General features: G+C 48.0%; 1 protein-coding gene across 2 annotated transcripts in view; it reads left to right on the plus strand.

Annotated features, from left to right (window-relative positions):
• The window catches only part of Tcf7l1 (transcription factor 7 like 1), a 169,213-nt gene that overhangs the window by 133,365 nt on the left and 10,495 nt on the right, over nucleotides 1–25,353 (plus strand). Inside the window, exons 4-5 of one of the 2 annotated variants that reach the window (XM_038319828.2) lie at nucleotides 13,086–13,169; nucleotides 13,454–13,495. In XM_038319828.2, coding sequence (XP_038175756.1) covers nucleotides 13,086–13,169; nucleotides 13,454–13,495 — 126 coding nt within the window. The remainder of the gene's footprint in view (nucleotides 1–13,085; nucleotides 13,170–13,453; nucleotides 13,496–25,353) is intronic. The other variant, XM_038319829.2, reaches the window with a different exon arrangement.

Consider the following 25,353-nt stretch of genomic DNA (forward strand, 5'->3'; position numbering starts at 1 on the left):
CAGGCAACACACAATGCCCTGTATGTAACTCCAGCATCAGAGGTCCGGTGTTCTCTTCTGGTCCTTGCAGGTACCTGCACATATGGACACATACCCACACACAGACTCACATGCATGCACATAATTAAAATTCAACCTCTACGGGGCAAAACAAACACACAAAGAAAAAACAGGTTGCCGGGCAGTGGTGGCGCACGCCTTTAATCCCAGCACTCGGGAGGCAGAGGCAGGCAGATCTCTGTGAGTTCGAGGCCAGCCTGTCTACAAGAGCTAGTTCCAGGACAGGCTCTAAAAAAGCTGCAGAGAAACCCTGTCTCGAAAAAACCAAAAAAAAAAAAAAAATTCATTTTGGCCGGGCGGTGGTGGCGCACGCCTTTAATCCCAGCACTCGGGAGGCAGAGGCAGGCGGATCTCTGAGTTCGAGGCCAGCCTGGTCTACAAGAGCTAGTTCCAGGACAGGCTCTAGAAACTACAGGGAAACCCTGTCTCGAAAAACCAAAAAAAAAAAAAAAAAAAAAAAAAGAAAAGAAAAAAAGAAAAAACAGGTTGCCACCCTAAGGTTTTCCGCATGCAGGGAGAATAGCCCAGCTCCAGACAGGGCACACTTTCAGAAGCGTCTAGAATCCTGGAAGTGTATTACTACCAGCGGGAAGCAGTAAAAGATGCTGAAGTAGACCTTGAGGTTTCTGATTGAGTAGATGGGGAGCGGGGAGGCACAAATCTGGGGCTGAAAAATGAAGATTACTTTTAGTAACTTTGTTTCCTGCTGCTAAATACATGGACCTTGTTTAAGAAAAAGAAAGTAACTGAAGCAAAAAAACAAAAGCCAAACAAATTGCCTGAAATGCTAAAAAGCACGGTGGTAACATTTTAGTGAGTCTCCAACCATCCAGCCTTTGTTAGCTGACTTCTCTCCTGAACACTTTGTCCAGGACCTTTAAAGGTAAATAAGTCAAGCAGAAGGCATTCAGAACCTGCAAGCTGCTGGGAGGGGGTGGCGAGGAACAGAGCACTTCCGGAAGGAGGTGTGTCTCTCCAGAGCTGCCTGGTGAGCCGAGGCCTGAGAGCTGACCATGTAAAGTCATCCGAAGCCTTGGGTCTGACAGTGGTGGGAGAGAGAAGCCCACCTGGAGTGCTAAGGAAGAACTTGGGCTGTGAGGTATGTGAGGGGAGGATGGAGGGGAAGAGAAAAGGAGGGCGTGAGGGAAAGGAGAGGTGCTGGAAATGAGGGAGGAAAAGAAAAAGAAGAGAGTGAAGAAAGAAGGAAAAAGGGACAGGAGAAAAGAGGAAAATGGAGGAAGAGAAAGGAGGGAGACAGGGAGGAGGAAGCAGGGAGAAGAGAGGAAGAGGATTTATATGAGCAGCCTCTAGTTCTGCCCATGTCCAGTGCTCAGAGGACAGAGTTGTCACTGCTCCTTCTGAAAGGAGCATGCGGCTGCAGAAAGATGTACCTGGCCACGTGTTCAGGTCTCCATGACAACCGCAGGCCCAATCAACTAGGCACCGCATGTACAGCTTTCTAGCCATCTATGAATGGAGTCAATAATTCTCCAAGTCAGGACAGGCCAAAGAGCCCCCTCCACCCCTGCCTACCAGCAGTGGTGTGTGGCCAGCCAGTTGGTACCAGGCCAATGATTAGCATCTCTTCCCACTGCCTACAGTGACTCACTATGGTCTCTCGAAACCAACTGTGGTGGGAACGTTCACACCACAGATACCACAAATGCTACAGGACAGACTTTGGTGTTGGACTTCAGTTTCTGCTTAGGAAGCAGCAGTAAGAGTTTCCTGGTGCACCGCTGAGTAGGAGCTTTCCCCCACAAAACACTAGAGCTGTTTGAGTCCCCAAACTCTGCTGACTTCCCCATTCCTGGGCAAAGTGCAGGCTCACCACTGCATAGTTTCTTTTCCATTCCAACAGGATCTTGCTGTGTCACAGGCTGAACTTAAACTCCTAGGCTCAACCGGCCTGCTTCAGCTCCTCAGTAGCTAAGGGAAAATAGTGACATCACTATATATAAACAAATAATTTATGTATATATATAATTTATTTATTTACTGCAGAGGGTCGCATGGAGGTCAAAGAACAACTTTGAGCATCATTTCCATCCCTCTACCATACAGACACTTGTACCCGCTGAGCCATCTCACCCATCCACTCCCTACATTTCTTAAATGCCCAGCGGTCACTTGGTCCTCTCCACCGTGGCTGCCACACTGGAGTGATTGCTCCACCAGCAGAGCGGTTGGTTTCCAGAACACGTCCTGAGACGTGAGGTTCCCCCAGATGAGCTCGTGGGCGTGTTCAGCTGGACTCCTGACTTACAGAACTCCTTGGCATGCCTTTGTTTTCAGACCAATAGCTGCCTTTCTTTTGCTTTTCTTTTTTCTCCTCTAGTCGGCTGTCTGGTTCAGGTCTTGTCTTTAGATTGATAGAGTCAAACAGCCCTGGTCTCTAGGTGAGGTGACCAAGTCCAGAGAGGTTAGATGGGTCCTGGGCCTCTGCTGCTCTCTCTGCATTTCCCCTAGAGAGCCTGCTCTCTGCATCAAACCTTAGCTCAAGTTCTGGTAGGAGGAAGCCCCAGATCCTCTGGAACAGGAGACACGAGTGTCTGAAAGTCACTTGCAACAAGGTGGCAGGAGCACCGTTTACAAGAAAGCTGAACCTCACTGTCCCACTTCTGCAGTGTGTTTACTGTTGAGTTCACCTGATCCACATGGAATATTTGTGGAGCACCTCTGCCTCCACAGCTTTGAAAATATTTGTTGACTAAACCTTGGGGTGAATGAAAAAGGGACAGAAATAAAATTCATTTTTGTTAGTTTAAAGCATTAAGAAAAGGTCTTTTTTTTTTAAAGACTTTTTATTTATGTGTGAATCTCTCTGTGGGTGTGGGTGCGTGGGTGTGTTCTGGAGGCCTGAAGAAGGATCAGTGCCCTGGAGTTGGAGTTCCAAGTGATGAGCTGCCTGACTCGGGTGCTGACATCGGAACTCAGATCCTCTGGAAGGGCTGGAAGTTCTTCCTGCTGAGCCATCTCTCCAGCCCCAGAGTATGATTTTAAAAAAAAACACAGGGGGCTGGAGAGATGGCTCAGTGGTTAAGAGCATTGCCTGCTCTTCCAAAGGTCCTGAGTTCAATTCCCAGCAACCACATGGTGGCTCACAACCATCTGTAAATGAGGTCTGCTGCCCTCTTCTGGCCTGCAGACATACACACAGACAGAATATTGTATGCATAATAAATAAATTTTTTAAAAAAAAAACACAGAAAATTATCTATTGTATTAACTCCAGAAGTAGCTTATTTTATATAGATCCCTACGGGCTTACAAATTGAATTTATTTCAGAGGACACATCTATCCACCAGCCTCTGGAAGGATCGTGGCCTTCTGCACCAAGGTGGACTGAAGAGGCTGTGTTGGGATCTAGTGCCGTCGGTACACTTATGCAAATGCTTAACGCCACTCTATAAAAAAAATAAGGGATGTAAGAGTTAAAATGTGATGTTTGATTTTTTCTTTTTTCATTACCCTTCTTCAGTGGTTTCTGAAAACTAAATACGTTTCCCACTTGGGGAGGTATTTTTGACATCCTGCTACTGAGACTGATTGTTCAGAGTTGGTGTATTTTCCTCTTTAAAATATTTACTTATTCTGTTTGAGAATGTGTGTGTGAGTGTATCTGTGAGGGCACCCATGAGCCCCCAGAGGTCAGAGAGGACATAGCATCCTGGAACTGCCCATGTCCAGTGCTCAGAGGACAGAGTTGTCACTGCTCCTTCTGTGAGCTGTGGCTGTGAGCCACCAGGTGGTGCTAGGAACTGACCTCAGGTCCTCCGAAAAAGCGCCAAGTGCTTTTAACCCCCGAGGCATCTGCCGGGCATGTGGGGGCAGGCGACTGAAACTCATGGTTATCCCACTGCTTCAGTCCTCCGAGTGCTGGGAGTAGAGGTGTGGGCCACCACCCCTGCTTAGATAAAGGGTCTTAAACAGACTTCTAGGAATCAGCAGGGTTGAACAACATAGACTCCATGCTGTCTCTCCAAATCCTAGCAGTACTATACCAGTCATTCAGTAGCAACAACCAATTGCTCAAGACTAAATGGTGGTGCACATTTAATGCTGCCCTTGAAGAACATAGTGAGACACTGTTTGCCCCATCCTCAACTCCTAGAAAAAAAGTGAAATAGACTCCCTTGCATACAAATCCTATCTCTAAAGGGTACTGCAAGAGACTGGCCATCCGGGCTGTTGGATTAACAGATGGTTCAGCACAATTGTCAGGACAAAGTGGGTTAGGATTTCAGTACTTTGTGTTTGATGCCATGGCTCAAAAGGAAATGTCTTCCCACAGACTCATGCATTTGAATGCTTGGGCCCTAGCTGGTCATGCTGTTTGGTGAGGAACCTTTGCAATGTGGTACCTACTTGGTAGAGGTATATCACCTAGGGTGACCTTGAAGGGTGTACCCACCTCTGGTTCCAGTCAGTACCTGCTTCCTGCTTCCGGGATATGTTAGGAGCTGTACCACCTGCTGCCCAGGACTCTGTCATGCCTTCCCCACCCGTGATGAACTGAACCACCCCTGTAACTATGAGCCCAGATAATTCCCTCCGTTGCAGACATGAGACACATAACTGAACAGGCATGACCCATGAGGAGCCCAGAGGACCAAGTATACAAATAGTACCCACCCCACCATGTGAATTCTAGGGACAATTTGAGCACAGCTGGGGAATTGTTATGTTAGTAGGTAGCCTTGGGTCTGGGATTTGCGCAAAGCTGCTTTCTCACAGGTAAAAGATGTAGTATACTGGGAACCAGCAGAACAAAATAGGATACTCAAGTCCAGCCAGAAGTTACAGATAGCTGGTGTTGCAAGGCAGTGAGGGTTGGTTAGCTTGTTGATTTTATCCCTGGACCACTGACTACAACCAGTGTAGGGTCTCTTAGCAAAGGACAGGCTGGCTGGTTGGTGTTTCGTACATGGTACAGGTGCAGTGAGGGGCAGTTAGCTCATCCACTGTGGAGAAATTAGCCATTGCTCCACATTGTCCACTTGTTGCACAACTTTCTGTGGCCAGCTGCCTTTAAAAGGGAGAGGAAGGGCTGGGGAGGTGGCTCTCTGAGGACTCTGCTTACCATGCAAGCATGAGGACCAGACTTCGGCTCCCATGAGGCTTAGCTTGGTGGCCAGTGCTTAGAGTCGCTAGGGAGGCAGTGAGTGGGTCTCTGGGGCTCACGGGTCAGAACACTCGCCCAGTGGGCCAGCTCCATGTCTCAGTGAGAGCCCCAGTCTCAAAAGCTAAGGCTGTCTGGTTCTGAAGAACAGCACTCAAAGCCCTGAACACGTGCTCTCTCTCTCTCTCTCTCTCTCTCTCTCTCTCTCTCTCTCTCTCTCTCTCTCTCTCTCTCCCATACACACACACACACACACACACACACACACACGATCACAGGGGCGGGGGAGTGGGGCTGGGTGTGATAGAGCATACCTGTAATACCAACACCAGTACTCAGGAGGCTGAGAAAGGTGGGTTATCGTGAGTTGGAGACAAACCTGGGTTATGTATTGAGACCCTGAGACCCTGTGTTTTGACTTTTTCCTTTTTTTTAATTGTTATTGTTGTTTGTTTTTTCAAGACCAGGTTTCTCTGTAGCTTTGGAGCCTATCCTGGAACTAGCTCTTCTAGACCAGGCTGGCCTTGAACTCACAGAGATCCACCTGCCTCCGCCTCCAGTGCTGAGATTAAATGCCTGAGCCACCACTGCCCAGCTGAGACCCTGTGTTGTGAGATGTTTCACTGAGCGTGAAACCATTTGAGGAGGGGAGTGTTTGTTGCCCCGGTCTTGTCTTCTGGTGACAGCGTCTATGGCATCCTTTGAGGCAGCCTTAGGGAACCTTGGACTTTATTCAAGAGAGCCCTAGCTTAAGGTCGAAGGAGTCCGTGTTCACCAGTGGGGACCAGAAGAGGTAGGGAAGGCTTGTCTGCTCACCCAGGAAGCTGGAAGTGTCTCTGTCCTCTGCCTATGTGTCTTCAGGAGAAAGTGGAGGGCTTCCGGGAGATGAGTGTTTTTCTTGCTCCCCACTCTGTGTGTTCTCCCCTGGCTGCATTCTGTGACAAGAAGCCTTGATTTTTCTCTGGTGCAGAGACTGTGGGCGTACCAGCGAGTCCTGAACACACAGAGCACGGGTGAGGCAGGGTGGGCCTGCCTGGCGCAGGGGCCCTCACTACTTTCTGGGAGCCTGAGGGTTAATCTCTATAGCTCATTGGCAGCTCTGCCTCTGTCCAGGGCATGCTGGGATTTCCTCCCAGCTGTTTTACATCATGAAGATTTGTGTGTTGGGGAAATTCCAGGGCACAGCTGCAATTAATCTGCTGCAGGGTCCCGGAGCAGAGTGGGGATTGTGTAGGACAGGTCTCCACCCCGCTGCAGGAAAGCGGGCTCTAGCCTCTAGGGAACATCCTTCAGAGGGACCCTTCCCCAGGCCCGAGTCGAGCGGAAACAGCCCACCTGGCCAAACGCTTAGCCCAGGAAGCACTCTGGGAAGGAGTGAGAAGCAAAAAGAGACAACAGAACAATTAAGGAAAAGAGGCATGGCACCCCTCTAAATCAAAGTAACATCCAGAGCAGCACTTGTTAGAAATGTCACCCAAAAGAAAATGACTTGTCCTCCTTTGCTTAGGAATGTGTCACTCTGGTCAGCATTCCACAGAAAAGTACAAGAAAGAACAAACCTTGCTAGCCTCTTAGGGTCCCGTTCCCCAACCCCACCCCAGGAATGCAAGAGTGCTCCAGGTAGGAAAATCAGTCTCTGGGGATGCATCTCACAGATGAGTCAAATCAGAAGCCACATAACCGTGTTTTGCGTCTGCTGAGTGAATTCAACATCTGTTCCACTGAGAACAATGTGAAATTAGGACTAGAATCAGCCTTCCCTAACAAGGTGAAGATAATGCCAGGGCTGGGGAGATGGCTCCAGAGGTTAAGAGTGCTTGCTGCACAGTCATGGGGACGTGAGTTCAAATCTCCAGCAGTGATGTTAACAACAATAAAAACACCTGGAGGCTGGGGAGGTGGCTCAACTGTAAAGGCACTCACAAACCCGAGGACCTGTTTGATCCCCAGAGGCCACATGAAGGTGGAAGAAGAGAACCAATTCCCCAAAGCTGACCTCTTGCCTCTACATGTGGCACGCATGCACGCATGTACGCACGCACGCACATACATATACTGATGATAAATAAGTAATTTTGTTTTGTTTTATGAGACAGGGTTTCTCTGTGTAGCCTTGGCTTTCCCAGACTGGCCTGGAACTCACACTCATCCACCTGCCTCTGCCTCCTGAGTGCTGGGGTTTAAAGCATGTGTCTCCACCATCCGGCTGATAAATAAGTGAATTTTTTAAAATTTTAAGTTGGGTGTGACCACACGTGCCTCTGTGACCTCAGCACTGTGGTGGGCAGAAACAGTGAGATCTCTGGGGTTGCTGGTTGCCAGTCTAGCTCCAGTGTAGTAAGCAACCCTGTCTCGCTCAAGGATAGAGCAGGATATCTGACCTCCTCCTCTGGCCTCTGTGCATGGGTGTGCGTCCACACACCCGTTCACGCGTGCACACATAAAAGTAAACATTTATTTAGCGAGAGTGCGGTGGGTGGGGAAATTGTCATGGCACGTGTGTGGAGGTCAGAGGACAATTTTCAGGAACCAGTTCTCTCCTTCCATCATGAAGGAGAGCCCAGGGATCAAACTCCAGTTGTCAGGCTTGGTGACAAGGGCCATTACCTACTGAAACTACTTGGTGGCCTCGAACAAAAAAAGGTAACATTCTAAACCACAGACTCTCTGTACTTCACTATAAACCAGATAGCAGAAGGTTAGGTCCCCCACCAGTTTCCAAGACTCCGTGAAAATGGGACCTCACTGTCAGCCCCTCTTCTGTGTCACAAAACATGGTAGAATGTTAAAGCAGTGTTAGCCTGAGGATGGTGGCGTCATCCGTATGAATATCGAAGAGGTCCCTTAGTCATAGACAGCTCTCCAGAATCGCTGGCATTGTTGCTCAGTCCAGCAGACCGGGAGCTTGGCCTTTTCAATGGCCATCCCAGGAGAGGGGGTAGACAGGCCAGGTTCTGAGACATCAGCTGCCCTGCTGCCAGCTGTGATGTGCTAGGCGTAAGCCTGAGCCTCAGGCAGCTTGTTGAATGGAGCTTAGATAGGGCTTGGCGAAACCTGTTTTAATTTGTCCACATGCCATCATTGTGCATAGAACCTAAGCTCAGCTACACATCACTTAATCCCCACAGACATGCTCCACCCATGTGCAGTGACCTCCAGGGTAATTGTGGGGCTGACCTCTCGTGGGAAACTCTGCCAAGAAGCACTTTCTTGGCACTGGGGAGATGTCTCAGTGTTGAGTGGGTATTGCCCTTGCAGAGGACCCAAGTTCACTTCCAGCACCCACAGTTCGTGGTTCCCACAGCCACATGTGACTGCAGCCCTGCCTGCTGGGGGTACTCACACACATGTGCACAACGCACAGAGAATACAATTAAAATGAAAAATAAACGAATAAATAACTTTTAAAAAAATCTGTCTCTTTCCACTGGGCATGATCTAGGCATTCAGAACCACACAGATGCCTGCATATTCCGAGTGCTGGCATGGAGTCACCCTGCTCTTGCCTCCTGTTGCCCGGATTCATGGGGAGCATTTTATACCCCACTCCTTGTGCTGCAGTCTGAAGGCTTTCTAAGTCATTCCACTGTTCTGTGAGCCTTCAAATTCTGCCAGCCACCCACGACTCTCTTCAAATTCTTAAAAAGGAGGTTAGGGAGATGGCTCAATGGTTAAAACACTTGCCACACCAGCATGAGAACCAGAGTTCAAATCCCCGACGTCCATGTAGAAGCTACGCTGGGGTAGTGTCCCAGCTGTAATCTCAGCATTCAGGAGGAATTCAGAAAGCTCTGGGTTCGGTTGTGAGATCCTACCTCAATATATAAGTGAAGAGCAATTGAAGACACCTAGTACCACGAGAACCAGGCAGAGAGGGTAGTGCAGCAGAGTCTGTCTGGCTTCTGCACGCACATGCACATGCATATACATCCACACAAACACACATGTACACCATACACAAGTTTTAAGTTGATAATAGGAGAACTAAAATAGTTTCAAAATGATCCTCTGTTTTCCCAGGCCTAGGCTGAAGACTGGTACCGTCTAAGTTGCCCATTCTCAGTTAACATTAGAGTGTGAGCTTGGCATGGTGGCACATACCTGTGGCACCTGCATGGGACACTGAGGCACTTCCAGCCCAGAAAGATGTCTTGTTAGACAGATAAAAGCAACAGAAAGTCAGAGCTCGTAGCCTGTGAGTGTGTGGTAATGTAAAACTCTTTACTGGGAATGTATGTGTGGTAATGACAGCATATTACATACTTGATATCTGCACTGTCAGTGAGATGAGCCCTCATGAAAACATAAAGTAACTGCAGGTCAATTCCTCGGTCATTAGAATAGTAATTCCCACAGCAGGCAGCCCCACCTCTGCCCCCATCCTGGGAGACCTGGGAGACATTTGGAAAAGTCTGAAACATGTCTTTTCTTCCATCCTTCCTTTTTTTAAAAAAAAAAAAAATTGTTTGTTTGTTTGTTCATTTTTTGAGACAGGGTTTCTCTGTATAGTCTTGGCTGTCCTGGAACTAGCTCTGTAGACCAGGCTGACCTGGAACTCACAGAGATCTGCCTGCCTCTGCCTCCCAAGTGCTGGGATTAAAGGCATGAGCCACCCCTGCCTGGCTCTTTTCTTTTAATGTTTATGAACATTTTGCTTCCTTGCTTGCATGTGCGTGTAGGTGTGCACGTTTGTGTATACACATTATGTATGTTCAGTGCCTGTGTAGAACAGAAGAGGGTATCAGGTCCCCTAGATCTGAGTTACAGGCAGTTGTAAGGTGCCCTGCTGGTGCCTGGATCCAAACCTGGGTTTTCTGCAAGAGCAGCACATGTTCTTTTTTTTTTTTTTTTTTAAATATTTATTTATTATGTATACAATATTCTGTCTGTGTGTATGTTTGCAGGCCAGAAGAGGGCACCAGACCTCATTACAGATGGTTGTGAGCCACCATGTGGTTGCTGGGAATTGAACTCAGGACCTTTGGAAGAGCAGGCAATGCTCTTAACCACTGAGCCATCTCTCCAGCCCCAGCAGCACATGTTCTTAATGGCTGAGATATCTCTGTCAAGAGAGGATGGGAGGCTGCTAAGGCTGGCGTGTGAGGCTAGCCCCTTTGCTGGTATGTGAGGCTAGCCCCTCCACAATAGAGTCACACAGCCCACTATATCAGTCATTAATGCCAAGGGGAACAATACTGCTCGGCAGTCCTAAAGCCAGCTGTGTGTGACAGCCCAAAAGATCACCTACAATGTTATTTACGACCTCAAACATTGTCCCAAATCAAAGTTCAGATTGTTTTGGCCCACCCCAGTAGGATTTCAAGCTATCCCTGGGACAACCAACAAGCGCGTATGTTTTTATAGCTCAGTGGAAAACCAGATCATGATAGATCCAATGCGCTGAGATGCCCCTGTTGTGGTTCGTGTTAGGGTGATAGAGTCTGAGATATTTCCCTTTAGCTTCAGATGTTTGTTACTGAGGTTCCGTGTTTTAAGTGGTCAAACATTTAGGTTGTTGCCTCTGGAAGACGTTTGGTTCCCCAAAAGTCCTGGCTTCCTCAAGTCGCTGCCCTAGGAGAACATTGATGTCCATGTTTCCATCCAAGCTCTGGAGGTGGGGGCAGATAGAAGAGGAGGGAGGGGGACGTCCCTCAGGACAAAGAATGGGCTGGAGGCTGGTACAGTAGAAGGGGTCAGATGGCCTGAGGGCATCCCGCTGGACACAGTGCTTTCCATGCAAGCATGAGGACCAGAGTTCGGATCCCTAGCACCCATGTAAATGCCAGGTAAGCGTATGATGGCTTACCTTTGACTCCAGGACTCAAAAGTGATCCCGGGAGCATAGAGCTGTGTAAGGAGTGGATTTTAAGGCAATAATAAAAATCCTAGGCTCATGTTTTGACACACTTGGTCTATCCCTTTAGCCAAAAGCCTAGGCTGGTGCCCCTTCCTGCTACTAGAAGGGCTGTGTGCTAACCTGGGTTCTTTGAGTGGGTGTGTTTTGATTTGTTTTTATTCTTTCAGGAGTTGGTTCTCACCTTCCACTTGCTAGGTCAGGATCTTTTTTGTTTCTGCTGCTGCGCCAAGTACTAGTAGGCTAGCTGACCCTAGAAGCTCCCATGCAATTCTGTCTCTGCTTCCCATATAATAGTAGGAATGCTGGGGTTACAGATGCATGCTCCCAAATGCCATTTTGTGTGTATAGTAGGTGATAACTTTGAACATCTGGTCCTTCTAGCCCTATCTCCCCAGAGCTGGGATTATAGGCAGGCATTACCACTGTCGGTTTACGCATTGAGGAGCAAACCCAGGGTCTCATATATGCTAGAAAAACACTCCGCCAGCCTGAGCCACATCTACAAACCTCGTGGATGCCTCTCTGAAAATTTGGCCCCTGCCCTGTTCGCCCTACCCAGTTCTTTTCCTGTCCTAGCGAGTTGTTCCTCCCTCCCCTGTGAAATCCAAGAGTGATGGTGACTCAAAGGCCCTCTAAGTCCTGCTGAACCTCCCCTTCCTCGCAGAACTCTGGTTCTCAAGCTAGTTTCAGGAATTCTGCACAGACGCAGTCCCGCTGGTCGGGTGCCCAGAAGCACCCCGCCAGTGTTGACTCTAGAACAACGTGCTTGCTTTCGCTCCTGGCAAAGACTAATGGTTTGCTTATGAGCATAATCGCTGCCATTTATCAAACATCTCCCACGTGCACGACGGTGTTCAGTCCCTGCCGTGGTCCTGCTCCTGCTAACAAACTTAGTCATAATAGCTTGCCCCACAGGTGACAAAACAAGACTCCAAATTGTTAAGTCATTTGTCTTGGGTCACAGCCTACATCGGCTGAGTGATATCTATACCCATGGATGCTGTGCTCGGAGCCCAGGCTCCCCCACTTTCCCTAGACTCTCTCCTGTCAGCTGTGCCGTACCAATGTTAAGGAAAGGTTTTTCCTCTGAAGAGCATGTGAGCATGGATTTGTATGCACTTGGGTATGGAAAGACTCCCCCCCAATCACGCATGGTGGAAGCTGAAGTGCTGGGTGATGGGTCCAAGCTTGAGAGACAGTACCCATGAGTGTGAATAGATGCTGGGTGTGGTAGTACATACCTGTGATCTGGGTGTGCCAGTTTTAGAAGCAAGAAGATTGATGCAAATTCAAGGCCAGCCTGGTCTAAATAGTGAGTTCCAGGCCATCCAAGACTATATAACAAGACCCTGTTTTGGGTTTTTTTTGGGGGGGTGGGTTTTGTTTCTGTTTTTGTTTTTAGGTTTTTTGAGCCAGATCTTATTCTAGACTGGCCTCAAATTTGTTATATAGTCGAGGGTGAACTTGAACTTTGGATCCTCCTACCTACTTCTACCTCCCAAGAGCTGAGATTTCTGGCCTAGCACCACCATGGCCCAAATAAGCGGTGCTGAGAGTTAGACGTAGGGCTTTGTGAATGCTACGTGAGGACCCTCGACCACCTGCACCATATACCCTGCCCAGTCCCATGCTGGATCCATTTGTTTATCATTCTCACAAGTGTGTGTCTTGGGGAATGAATGCCATCAGTGATGCTGCAGGAGATGGAGATGGGCCAGGCAGACACTCCATTGGGGAATCTCCACTCCGATGATCTGCCTTCCTCCATATGGAGAATAACGAAGCCTTGGGCTTCACATTGGAATGTATCCATCCCCTCCCCACTTAAGAGTTTAGCTGAGTTGTTTACTGTCTTGCCCCTGGCCGTGGTAATGGGATCATGGTAGCAGAGTGACTACGTTAGACTCACGTGGCAGTGGCAGTGGTTTCCCCTGTTCAGGGCCTGTGGGCTTCACGTAGCTGGTTATCTCCCTGTGAACCCTTTCTGTGCTTGGTGCTGGAGAGCCTTTATCTTACCTTCTTCATGTCTTCTGTCCCCTGTGCAGTACCTGCAGATGAAATGGCCTCTCCTCGACGTCCCCTCCAGTGCCACAGTCAAGGACACGAGATCACCATCGCCAGCACACTTGGTGAGTCTGTTTTAGCAGCTTGGGCCCCTGCCCCTGACTCCTTTCCACCTTCCAGAAGCTTCCTGTGTCTCTCTGGTGTCTTGCCTTTCTTACTGTGCTAAAATAGCTGAAGAGGGCTACTTAACGGAGGAAGGGTTTGTCTAGCTCACAGTTGGTGGGAGCGGCTCTCTGGTGGGGAAGCCATGGTTGCAGGAGCCAGAGGCAGCTGATTACGCTGCCTCCCCTGTCAGGAGGCAGAGCGTGATGGACGCTGGTGCTCAGCTCATTTTCTCCTTTTTGTTCAGTCTGGGGATCCTGCCCGGTGGATGGTGCCTCCCACATTCAGGGTGAGTCTTCCCTCCTCCGTTAAATCTTTCTGGAAACACTCTTCCAGACGCACCTGGAGGGTGTTTCCATGGTGATTGTAAATCCAGTCAAATTGACAATGAAGATTAACTCTCACTCTGTGCGGGCACAACCAGGGGTTAACGAAGAGGTTACGTCTTAGACACCATCACCTTCTCGTCCACCTCAGCACATAGGCACGCACCACCTGGGATGCTTGATTGAAGACACATGGCCTTGACCATTAACCCCCCGTTCTTCCTGAACACCTGCTTCAAATCCTTCTCCACTTCCTATGAACAAGGAGTCCTTTCTGTCCAGTTGGTGCTCCTTCAGAACACCTCCTCTCGTCCCCAGAGCTGCAAGGCTGCAGTCAGAGAGGCTCTTCTCTGCCAGCTGTTTCAGGAAAGCATCCATTAAAACCTGGCCAAGGGCTCCTCGGCACAGCTGTGGTAACGTCAGCCTTGCAGGACAGTGGGGTCCCAGGAGGGTGCCTCACAGCCTCGTGATGCAGAGCTCAAGTCCAGAACATATAAAAAACGGTGCTGGAATATAATCCTTGCATTCCATCTTCCAGGAAGCAAGGAAGGAAGGCTCCAAGTCGATGCCTGCCAAGCTATCCGGTGACTGCCCCTCCAGTGAGTCTCAGAGTCACAGGGGACCTTCACCTTTCTCAGCCTGTTCACTTTACAGAAAGGAGGCTAGGGCCTCCTCACTGCCTCAGGGATCCATGTGATTTCGGAAGCTCTACTGGAAACAAATGTAAAGATCTATGAAAGCAGAGTATATCAAATAAAATGGCCTCCATATTGCCATCCTTCACATTCCCCCTCACACCACTCTTATTTTACAGCAAATCCCATGCGTATTATTTTCTCACACAGGACATTCTAAGATATACTGATAATCCTTGCTCATTAAAAGCTTAGAGGCCAGCCGTGAGGAAGAAGACACACACAGAATATAAATAGAGGTGCGGTGAGCCTGTGTGGTTTCCAGCAATCACGGGACCAGCTTAGAGTGGCAAAGCCCTTAGTAGTTTACAACATGATGTCATGTGTGGTTCTCAGATGACTGTCACCACCATCTGTCAGGACGGTATACAAGAATAACCATGGAGGGCAGAGCCAACCACCCAGGTTAGGCTGTCCCAAGACATGCAAGGAACTAGTGGCAAGTTCAGTATCCCATCACCAAAGCATTGAACAGTTGTGCCACCAAAGGGCGGCGCTTCTGGTCCCCAAGGTCCTGTTTGGAATGGTGAGCATGAGGTACAGGTGCCCTCTAGTGGCTCGAATCAAACACAGCGAAGGCCCTTTAGCTTTCTTTCAGTGCCTCCCTCTCAGCCCACCCTCGCCCATCCTGTGGCACCCCAAAGCCTACCGCAGCAGACCCCAAAATGTCAGAGCTTGATGTGCCCCCTCCTGTCCAGGGACTATCTTTTCACAGGTTCCTTTGCGGAGGTGCGATTTCCCTTTCGAATCTAACACGTATCCTCCCTTTGAGCATCGTCCTACTTGCTGCCTTAACATCCTCAACCCTACTTCCCATGCTTCCACCGTGACAGCTTCCCTGCCAATCCATGGCAGCCTGGCTCAGCTCTAACTGCCACGTTCAGTCAGCTCCTTGCTTTCTAGGTACCACTTGGGTGATATCTGACAGTGTCGAGCACTCCCACTTCCCTGGCTCCAGGACACTATCGTAATAATACTCAATATTGGCTCTTTTTCTTTCTAGCCCCTTTCCCTCAAACCAGGCGCTCGTGGCTTTCTCAGAGAGACAGAAAAGTGTGTGGAATTCCTAAACTCTAGGAGCTCCTTGCAGTTGCAGCTGCCAATCACCCAGCCACTGCAGATGCGTGCCCCGTCTGTCACGGCACAGCACAGGAGAGGGACAGAGGGCCCTTAGAGAAGCTTGAGCTGTCAGTACATAGTGCTTTATAGGTAGCGAAGTGGATAATTTTCCCAGTAAATTTTGTATTATCATACTCTATATTCTAATATTGCAAGGCAAGGAAGTCAGAGAGATGGCCCTGCAGATGTAGGTGCTTGCTGCCATGCTCGATGGCTTGCGTTTGATTCCTGGTACCTTCTTAGTAGTAAAGAACTGATTCTATAAATTATCCCCCAACCTCCACAAGCCAACTTGAGAGAAGGGAGAGGGGAGAGAAAATAAGTGTAATTTTAGACAACCTGGATGAGCTGGGCATAAACAGGCCGATCTCTAATGAACCCAGAGTCCAGCAACTCATCCAAACTCTGGGAGGAGGAAGACTTGAGGTGTCTGGGGAGGAGGTGTTGGTGGGCGGGACTGTTGCTGCGGAAACCCCTGCTTTGCTTCCTTCTCTTCTTGAAGCTTCATGCCAATTACCTCATCTCTCTTTGCCTCAGTTTCCTCATCTATTAAATGGGGATTATAGGAGCACTGACGTCATAGAGTTGTACAGAAATGAGCCAGTACGGTGTAATGAGTTCAGCATTGTGCCCAACACAAAGTAACTCTTCACTAACGGCGTTCCATACCGCCACCACACTACACCACCATTGCCACCACCACTGCTGCCTTTGCTATTGTTAAGAAATTAAGAGAGGGAATGAACAATTAACATCCCGTTTAATTAGCAGAACTAAGAGGTAATGAGGGCCTGAATTAGGTGCCAAAACAAATGGACAGATTGCGAAGGTAATAGAGATAATGAGCCCATAGAATTTAACATCTTAATCCCCCAAGGATATGATTTAATTGGGCTGGGGTGGGGCTGGTATCTTAGTTTTTTAAGCTCCCCACGGCGACTCTAAGGGGCAGCCAGAGTTGAGAATCATTCCCATAATTGCAAATCAAAGACAGGAGGCAAGGGAAAGAGGAGCTCCCAGCATCCCTAATGACTTAACGTGACTCCTTGTCAAACCAGAGGGTGTGAGCAGTGCCTGGAGTTTCTTAGGTCGCAGTCACAGAAGTTGGGATTGTTTTTTCTTTTCTTTTTTAATTAGAGAAATGAAAACACTCTAGATTATGAAAATTTAGCTTAGATCAGAAGTAAAATATTTGAAGACGTTTGCCCAGGGAGTAGGGCCAATGAAGAAAATAGGTTACATACTTGCAGAGATTTGGTGAGTCATGTGGAGTCTGTCAGGGAAGGGTGTCCAAACAAGTCGTAACCGGGCTGTGGTGGGGGTGGGGCTGAGTGCTATTACTACCATTTACACCTTTAAAACCAGCTGGGGGTGGGAAACAGAACATCGCCTCTATTACTGTCTAGTTTTCCTGCTTTGCTTTGTCATAAAGATTTTATTTTTATTTTATGTGCATGAGTGCTTGCCTGCCTGTCTGTGCACCATGGACATGCTTGGTGCCTAAGGAAGCCAGAAGAGGGTGACAGGTCCCCTAGAGCAGGGATTCTCAACCTGTGAGTCACAACCCCTTCTGGATCAAATGACTTTCACAGGGGTCATCCAAGGCCATTAAAGAACACAGATGTTTATATTACAATTGGTAACATCAGTAAAGTTACAGCTATAAAGTAGCAATGAATAATTTTATGGTCGGGGGTCGCCAAAGCATGAGGGTCACAGCATTAAGAAGGTTGAGAAACAGAGTTCCAGATGGTTGTGATAACCATGTGGGTGCTAGGCACTGAACCCAGGTCCCCTGCAAAGCAGCCTGTGCTCTTAATCACTGATCCATCTCTCCAGTCCCCTGTGTAACTATTATGGTATTTGACTCCCATAATCTCACTACTTGGGCTTGATTGAGCTGACATGCCACTCTCTTCCTGGAGCGCCAAGCAAAGAAAAAACTGTATCTGTTTTGTTCATAAGCATTTACCCTGCATCTTCCGTATGCATAAGTACAATTTGTTAAGGAAGTGGGGAATGGTCGGTGGGCGGTCCTTCTATACTTCTCCTCACTCCAGGGTCATCTCCTCATTCGAAATGATAAATGCAATGCGTAAGTCAGGTGTGGGGGCATACACCCGCAACTCCAGTACCTGGGAAGCTGAGGCAGGAGACTCAGAAGTCCAAGCCAACCTGGACTACATAGCAAGGCTTGTTTCAGAAACACAAGAATAAAGAAAGCATTATATACACCGCGTTGCTTGAGAAAGTGCCAAAGGGGATAGAGGAAGGCAGCGGACATCTATATTGCTATATAGACCGTCATCTGTGTGTATGCATGCGTGCGTGTGTGTGTGTGTGTGTGTGTGTGTGTGTGTGTGTGTGTGTGTGTGTGTAGGCATTCACTCCCACACTTGGTTTCTAGGGTTCAAGGATTGAATTCAGGGCTCCTTGCATGCTCAGCCAGTGAAGGTGCCTGCCACCAAGCCTGACTGCCTGAGTTCCATCTTTGAAATCCTCATAGTGCAGGGAGAGAAGGGATTTCCGCAAGTTGGCCTCTGACCTCCACACACATGCACACTCTCCCCCCAAAAATAAACAAAAATGTAATTAACATTTTTAAAAGAGCAGTATTACTCATGGAGCAAGGGGGAAAAGGTTCATGAGTTAAAAAAAAAAAAAAATAAAGCCTGCAGCCCATGTCCAGTATTGCACTAATGTTTTAATAGTGAATACCCTGTTTTACCATATTCTGTATGAGTCATTGTCAGAAACAAATGAGAGAGCTTTGTGTCAAATGACTGGTGGCTGAATCAGTGCCTGGATGCTTGCCTTCTAAGGACCACATCTCATTGCCCGAGCCCCAAATCCCAAAATGGAATTTCTCTTTTCGTATCATACATCGCGAGAGGTGTGTGGTGGATGGCGTTTGTGTTGGGGAAGGATGGCCAAGAGGAGTTTAAGGTCATCCTCTGCCACATAGTCAGCCCAAGCCTGGGCTCTCTGAGGCCCTATCTATTCATAAATATGTAAATGAATGAGATTTGTATGTAGCTGTGTGTGACCCTATCTATCAATTCATAAACAGATAAAGAATGAGTTAATGGGGAAATAAGTGTAATTTATATATTGCTTCTCATTTCACGAGATTACCCATGTAAATCCAGAAGTCTCTGAAATCCTTAACAGTGTGTGGCTCACTCTGTCCTCCTATACTCATTATACTTCTTCTTACTTAATATTAAATTTTTCATTTGGATGTAGCTTCAAAGTTTCCTACCCGAAGCTCCCACACACTTTTCATCCTGATCTTCAAATCCCACTCCTGCGGTTTCCTCTCCCTCCTTCTGTATATGTTTTTCCCTTTTCCACTTCTGGTAAGTTGATAGTAACTTGGAAATGTGATCTCCGAACACTTTAGGTTTCTTAAGAACAAAAATGTTTGCTTAAATAACCACAACGGAGTTATCAAAACATCAAGAAAGGAACATTAGGGCCTGAAGAGAGAGCTCAGTCAGTAAGTGTGTGCTGTAAGATCATGGTCCCCTGAATTCAAATCCCAGCCCCCACATTAAAAGGGGGAAGGATGGGATCATGTGCGTGTTCCTGTGACTCCAGTTTCAGGGAGACTAAGTGGGGATAAAGTGGGAAGTGATGGATTAGGATACACCAGGTTCTCTTCTGGGCTTGGTGCACACAGGGCCTTGTGCATATAACATACAAACAAAAGAAAAGGAAAAAGATTGACATTTCACACAATTCCCTAGTTGTCATAGTCAGGTTTCTACTGCTGTGAAGAGACACCATGACCATGGCGACTCCTACAAAGAAAACATTTAATTGGGGCGGCTCGCTTAGTTTCAGAAGTTCAGTCCATTATCATCTTGATGGGGTGCATGGCCCATGTAGGCAGACATGGTGCTCGCTACATCTTGACCAGAAGGCATCGGAAAGTCGTCTGTCAGTCACACTGAGGGACTCCTGAGTGAAAGACCTTCAAGCCCACCCCCACCGTGACACAGTTCCTCTGACGCAGTTGTCTCTCCTAAATAGTGCCGTTTGTTTTCCACCCAGCACGCTAGTGCACAGTAGGAACGGCTGTGCCTTCCATCCTGACTCCCATCTCTTCTCATCTGTTGGGTTTCATTGGTGTGACTTCTGTTTCCTCGGCCTGCCTTGTTTTCTCTGACTCTCACAGGCAAGCTGGTGGTTTCATTGCTGGGCTTCTCTGTTGGGCTTGTTTTGTTGAGTGCCTCTCATAGCCCAGGCTGGCCCAAGACTTAGTATTTTCCCAAGGATTGCCCTGAACTTCTGATCCTCCTTCCTCTGCCTCCCAAGGGCTAGGATTACAAGCATGCTCTGTTTATTCAGTGAGCAAGATCAAACCTGGGACTTCACGTGAGAGGTCCAGCTCTCTGCCCCTTGTCCTGCATCACCGGCTAAACCAGCTGTTTGCAGGATGTCCTTCAGTTTGAGGCTGACTTTCCCTCGCAGTTATGATTGTGCACTGTAGGCAAGAATGCTACTGTGTCAATGCTCTTTCCCCGTCCAATCAGGAGCAGGCCCACAGTGTCAATATGGCCCTATATTAGAGGTGTTGGCTTTGGGATTAGCTGGTGCCAGGTGTTTCCACTGTAGTGCTTCTGCCCCCCCCCCCCAAACACACACACCCTGGTCACTAACGAGTGCTCAGTGGTGAGAGGACTTGAAGTTGTGCATATTCTTTCCCACACATATTTACCCACTGAGTCAGGACGGCCATCAAGATTTGAAGGCAGGGACTGCCTCATTCCTTCTGGACCGGTGAGCTTCCTCGTGGTGTGGAGACCCCCAGGCATAAATTGGTTTTCGCTGCCACTTCCTAACTGTAATTTTGCTACAGTTATGAATCATAATGTTTTCCAGTGGTCTTGGGTGGCACCCACGGTCATTTGAAAGGGTCATTTGTCCACGGGGTTTTGTCCCACAGGTTGAGAACCACTGTTCTATTCCTTTCTACAATCGCACTTTGGCATTTTTTAAAAACTTACTCCTCCCACCCGCTAACTTTCATGTAGAATAGAATCAACAACACACCAAATCAAATTTGTGCCCTTGATAACAGAGATAAATAAACCAACCAGTGGGGGTCAGTGAGACGACTCAGCGGGTAAAGGCCCTTCTCACCAAGCTTGAGGACCAGAGTTCCATCCTTGGGACACTTGCGGTGGAAGGACTGAATCTACTTATGTAAGTTGTCTTCCGACCCCCCCCATACCCATGCTGTGGCACACACGTACGCACAAGCGCACGACACATAACACACAATGGGTTTATGGTTGTTTTGTTATGTTTTGTTTTGAGATACTGTCTCACTCTGGTCCTGACCAGCCTCAAACTCAGAGATCCATTGTGCCAGCGAAAATGGGCTTTAAGGATGAACTTAATGATTTAAAAAACCCAAAAACAAACAAACAAAACAGGGGCTGGAGAGATGGCTCAGGGATAAAGAGCACTCTCTGTTCTTCCAGAGGTCCTGAGTTCAATTCCCAGCAACATGGTGACTCACAATCATCTATAAGATCTGGTGCCCTTTTCTGGCCTGTAGACATACATGCAGGCAGAATACTGTAACAAAAACATTCAGTTCTGTAAAGCTGAGTGAAAATACGATATTTTCTAACAGTTTGAATTACAAGGCACTTTAACTGTTTTCCATTGCTAGTTGGGAGGAGGACTGAAAGTTTGAATCCAGCCTGGATTACAGGGCAAGGCCCCCGTCTCTAAACTCTTCCCTCAAACACACACAGGAAGGAATGGCAGCACTAACTGAACAATAAAGTCGGTTTCTCTGTCTCCCCTGCTCCCAAGAATGGGGAAGCAAGCACTCTGGTCAGGAAGGATTTACCCAAAGGATTATATTAGTGCTCCGATTTGCAAAGTCTTCAACACAGACCCCTGCACAAAAGGACCTGAAGGCACATTCCAGTTCCCAGAGCATCTTATCTCTTACTGCCCTGCAGGTTCTTGCCTTGTCTTTGCATCTTTCCTGGCCTGCAGCATGGTCCTTGTCAGGTCTTGGGGAGGGGGGAGGGTTTGGAAATTTTCCTTTTGGTTCTTGGTGTTATGCTGTTTAGAGACATGGTCTCGCTAAAGAACCCAGATTGGCCTCAACTTCATTTATTTTTAACTTTTTAAAGGTGTGTGTGTGTGTGTGTGTGTGTGTGTGTGTGTGTGTGTGCTATGTCTCGTGTGGAGCTCAGAAGACACCTTATGGGAGTCAGTCCTCTCCCTCCACCATGAGGGTCTCTGGGATCACACTCAGGGCCTCAGGCTTGGGGGGCTTTGCCTGCTGAGCTGTTCCACGGCCCTGACCTTCTGGAAAGCCAGGCTTACAGGTGTGATGCTTATCTTGCCCAGCCTATTCGGAGTGGTTTGTGCTCAAGGCACTAGAGTGTGAGCCCAGGGCTTTCCCTGTGTTGGGGTGCTGTGCACTTCCTCCTGCTTAGTACACTGGCCACCGCTAGGTCCCCGAACATACTAAGATACCGCCTACCTCCAGCCGCTCCACTAGGGCTCCCATGCCAGACTGCTCTCCACCATCTCTGCTTCGTGTCTAACTCGCTCCACCTTCAGTCATTTAAGCAAGTCATTTTCTTAGTGACCCTGAAGAGCCCATCTGATCCGCCTTTCCGGTTGACTTTTTCTCCGTGGTGTTTATCACACACTTCCTACACACTGTATTACTCAACCTTGAGGACAGGTGCTTTTGTCTAAGTAGATCAGGTTCTCTTTTTTTGGAAAGAGTTCTTTGTGTGTGTCTGCATGAGTTTATGTACCCCACATATGTACAGGTGTCCTTCAAGGCCAGAAGGCATCAGATCCCCCAATAGTTTTCATTACAGACAGACGTGGGCAACATGTGGGTGCTGGAAACTGAGCGCAGGACCTCAGCCAGAGCAGTCAGTGCTCTTAACCACGGAGTCTTTTCTCCAGCCCCAGATAGAGTTCTCTCGCTGCCTCCGTGAGACCCAGAACACGTCATACAGTGAATGCAAAAGCTCTTATTTATTTTTGTGACCCTTGATTTTCTATGAGGCCGGTTGTTCTCTGCTCTGTCAGATCGCTCTCTGTGGCTGTCCAAATCAGCGCCTGTTCCATACAGCCTCTCCAGTCACGTAACCAGTAAATAAGTGCCATCATACATGGTACAGAAAGATTCTGTGTGGGAGTCACATGTTTCCTCTGCTGGACAGGCTGGGGTAAGGTGATTGCTAAAGAGTTCACAGTGTGCTGAGAATAATTTTGTTGGGCTGGGGATGTACCTCGGCTGGCATTGTTTGCTTCACACACACAAAGCCCTGGGTTCCATCCCTAGCACTACCTAAAGCCAGGCATAATGATGCACACCTGTAATTGAAGAACTCGGCCAGCCGGGCAGTGGTGGCGCACTCCTTTAATCCCAGCACTCGGGAGGCAGAGGTAGGCGGATCTCTGTGAGTAGTGAATTTGAAGTCATCCTGGGCTAGATGAGACCCTGTCTCAATAAAAAGGAAGAAGGAAAGGAATTGTTAAAGAGTTTGAGACGTGTTTGTTTATCAAGGAAGATGTCCACGTGTGGAAATTTTGTTGTTGTTTTGGCTTTGTTTGCTTGGTTTTGGAGACAGGTCTCTCTCCACAGCTCTGGCTATGTAGACCTCATTGTGTAGACCAACTAGCCTCAAACTCAGGGAGATCCACCTGTTTCTGCCTCTGGAGTGCTGAGATCAAAGGTGTGTGCCAGCATGCCCGGCCTGGTCTGTTTTGTTACATGTAACATGCATTTATTTATTGGAGGGTAAGGGGAAGCACGTATCTCATGGTGTGTTTGTGGGGATCAGGGGACAACTTCCAGTAATCATCTTCTTCTTCCACCTGTGAGTTCCTGCGATGGAACTCATGCTGTCCAACTTGTTGTCAAGTTCACCAACATGACCCTTACAGGGAGCCATCTTACCAGTTCCTCTCGTCCAAATTCCAGTTATGTTCCTCTTGGCCCCAGTTCTTGTTGCATAGAGATTTTTCACCCCTCTTTTCTGCACCAGCTGGCTCTTTCTGGAATATTTTGCCAGTTTTAAGATAGACTTGAGAGTAATTTAGAAATAGGTGGCCAGAAACTGTGGCATCTGAGGCAAGTAGGAAATTTGGGAGCAGAGTAGCTCTAACACTGTTGAGCCAGCAGTCGGGAGCACGCTTGCGCAGGGACTCCCAGCACCCACACAGTGGCTCCCAACTATCCTAACTCCAGGCTCAGGGGATCCAATGCCTATGACTTCTCTGAGCACCAGACATACACACAGTACACATCACTCAAACAGGATATAAAATTTAAAAATCTAAAACAAGGGGGCTGGAGAGATGACTCAGCATTTAAGAGCATTGAATGCTCTTCCAGAGGTTCTGAGTTCAATTCCCAGCAACCACATGGTGGCTCACAGGCATCTGTAATGAGATCTGGTGCCCTCTTCTGGCCTGTAGGCATACATGATGGCAGAAAACTATATACATAATAAAGAAATAAATCTTTTTAAAAAGAAAAATCTAAAACAAAATTTATTTGTTAAAGAGAAAGAAAGCCAGTGTGGTTGCACATACCTTTGACTCCAGCACTCAGGAGACAGAACCAAGTGGATTTCTGAGTTTGAAGCCAACTTGGTCTACATACTGAGCTTCAGGACAGCTAGGACTACATAGAGAATCCCTGTATTGGGGGGGGGGGGCAGAATTAGAAAGGAGACATCTCATGAATTTGCTTAAGGAAGAGCTTTGTAGGTATCTGTGACTGGATGCGTGCTTAGAAGGTTGCTCTCTGTCATAAAACTTTAAGCTGTTAATTAACAAAAAAAGAACATCTGTGTAGATGGTGGATAGTAGGGTATCCTGTCATGGATACGTCCGCAAAAGGGCTCAACTTCATGATCTGGGGTTCTAGCCCTGAAACCCACATGGTAGGAGAGAACCAATTCACTGATCTCCACAAGCACCCTTGCACATGTGTGAGCACACACACAAATAAATGTTTAAAATAATTTTATAATTTAGGGCCAGGCGGTGGAGGTACACAACTTCTTTAATCCCAGCACTTGGGAGGCAGAGGCAGGCGGATCTTTGTGAGTTCGAGGCCAGCCTGCTCTACAAAGTGAGTTCTAGGATAGTCAGAACTACACAGAGAAACCCTGTCTTTGAAAAAAGTAAAACAAAATAAGGAATGAGTCCTTACTGTGTGGAATGCGCCAGAAGGAAATTGGAAGCTTCATGTTGTGGTGTGACAACACACTTCTTTGCTGGTTCTTCGTCTTTTAGTACATCTCAGTTTAGCTGAGTCCAGCCAAGTAGCCATTCGTGTCTTCGGAATGCACTTAGGAAATACACAAGGAGTTAGGGCTATTCCTGCAACCATCCTGAGGTTAGGAACCAAGGGGCACGGCAAAGCTGATACTTTCTGTTGCATGAGTTGGGCAACAGAGCCACCCTGGGCTTAGTGGATCATCCAGGACAGATAGAGAGTCGGAGTATGGCAGGATGCTGCAGCAGAGCCTCTGAGGTCCTTGGAGCTCTCCTTTCAGCCTCTCAGCAGATTGTACCTGGAGGGACAAGGTCTGCGGGAGCCTCCCCCAAGTGCTTCCTATCCCACTCCTTCCCGTGGGCTTTGCGATGTTTCAAAGAAGCTGATGTCGCTGCAAACATTTTTAGTTTTTGTTCTCCTCTGAACCCTGCTTTTCTGCACAGTCTCTCAGAAACAGCGTTCTCCTCCCCACCGCCCCACCGCCGCCCCAAGAAAAGGCCATCTCTATGAGCAAATAGACCAGTAATGGTAGAACTCAAGTTTTGAATCCTGTTAGTTGCCTACTGAAGTGTTGGGTGACTTCCTGGGCAGCCGTTGAAAGTTAATGACTCCTTCACCTCAGGCTGTGTAGCTTGCGGGAAGGATTTGGCTCTGTTCTGGATGGGTGCCTTCCTTGCAGAGCAAGCACCTGTGTCTTCTACGTGCGTTCCTGATCCATGAG

The sequence above is a fragment of the Arvicola amphibius genome, chromosome 2 (genome assembly GCF_903992535.2).
Source record: "Arvicola amphibius chromosome 2, mArvAmp1.2, whole genome shotgun sequence".
NCBI lineage: Eukaryota > Metazoa > Chordata > Mammalia > Rodentia > Cricetidae > Arvicola > Arvicola amphibius.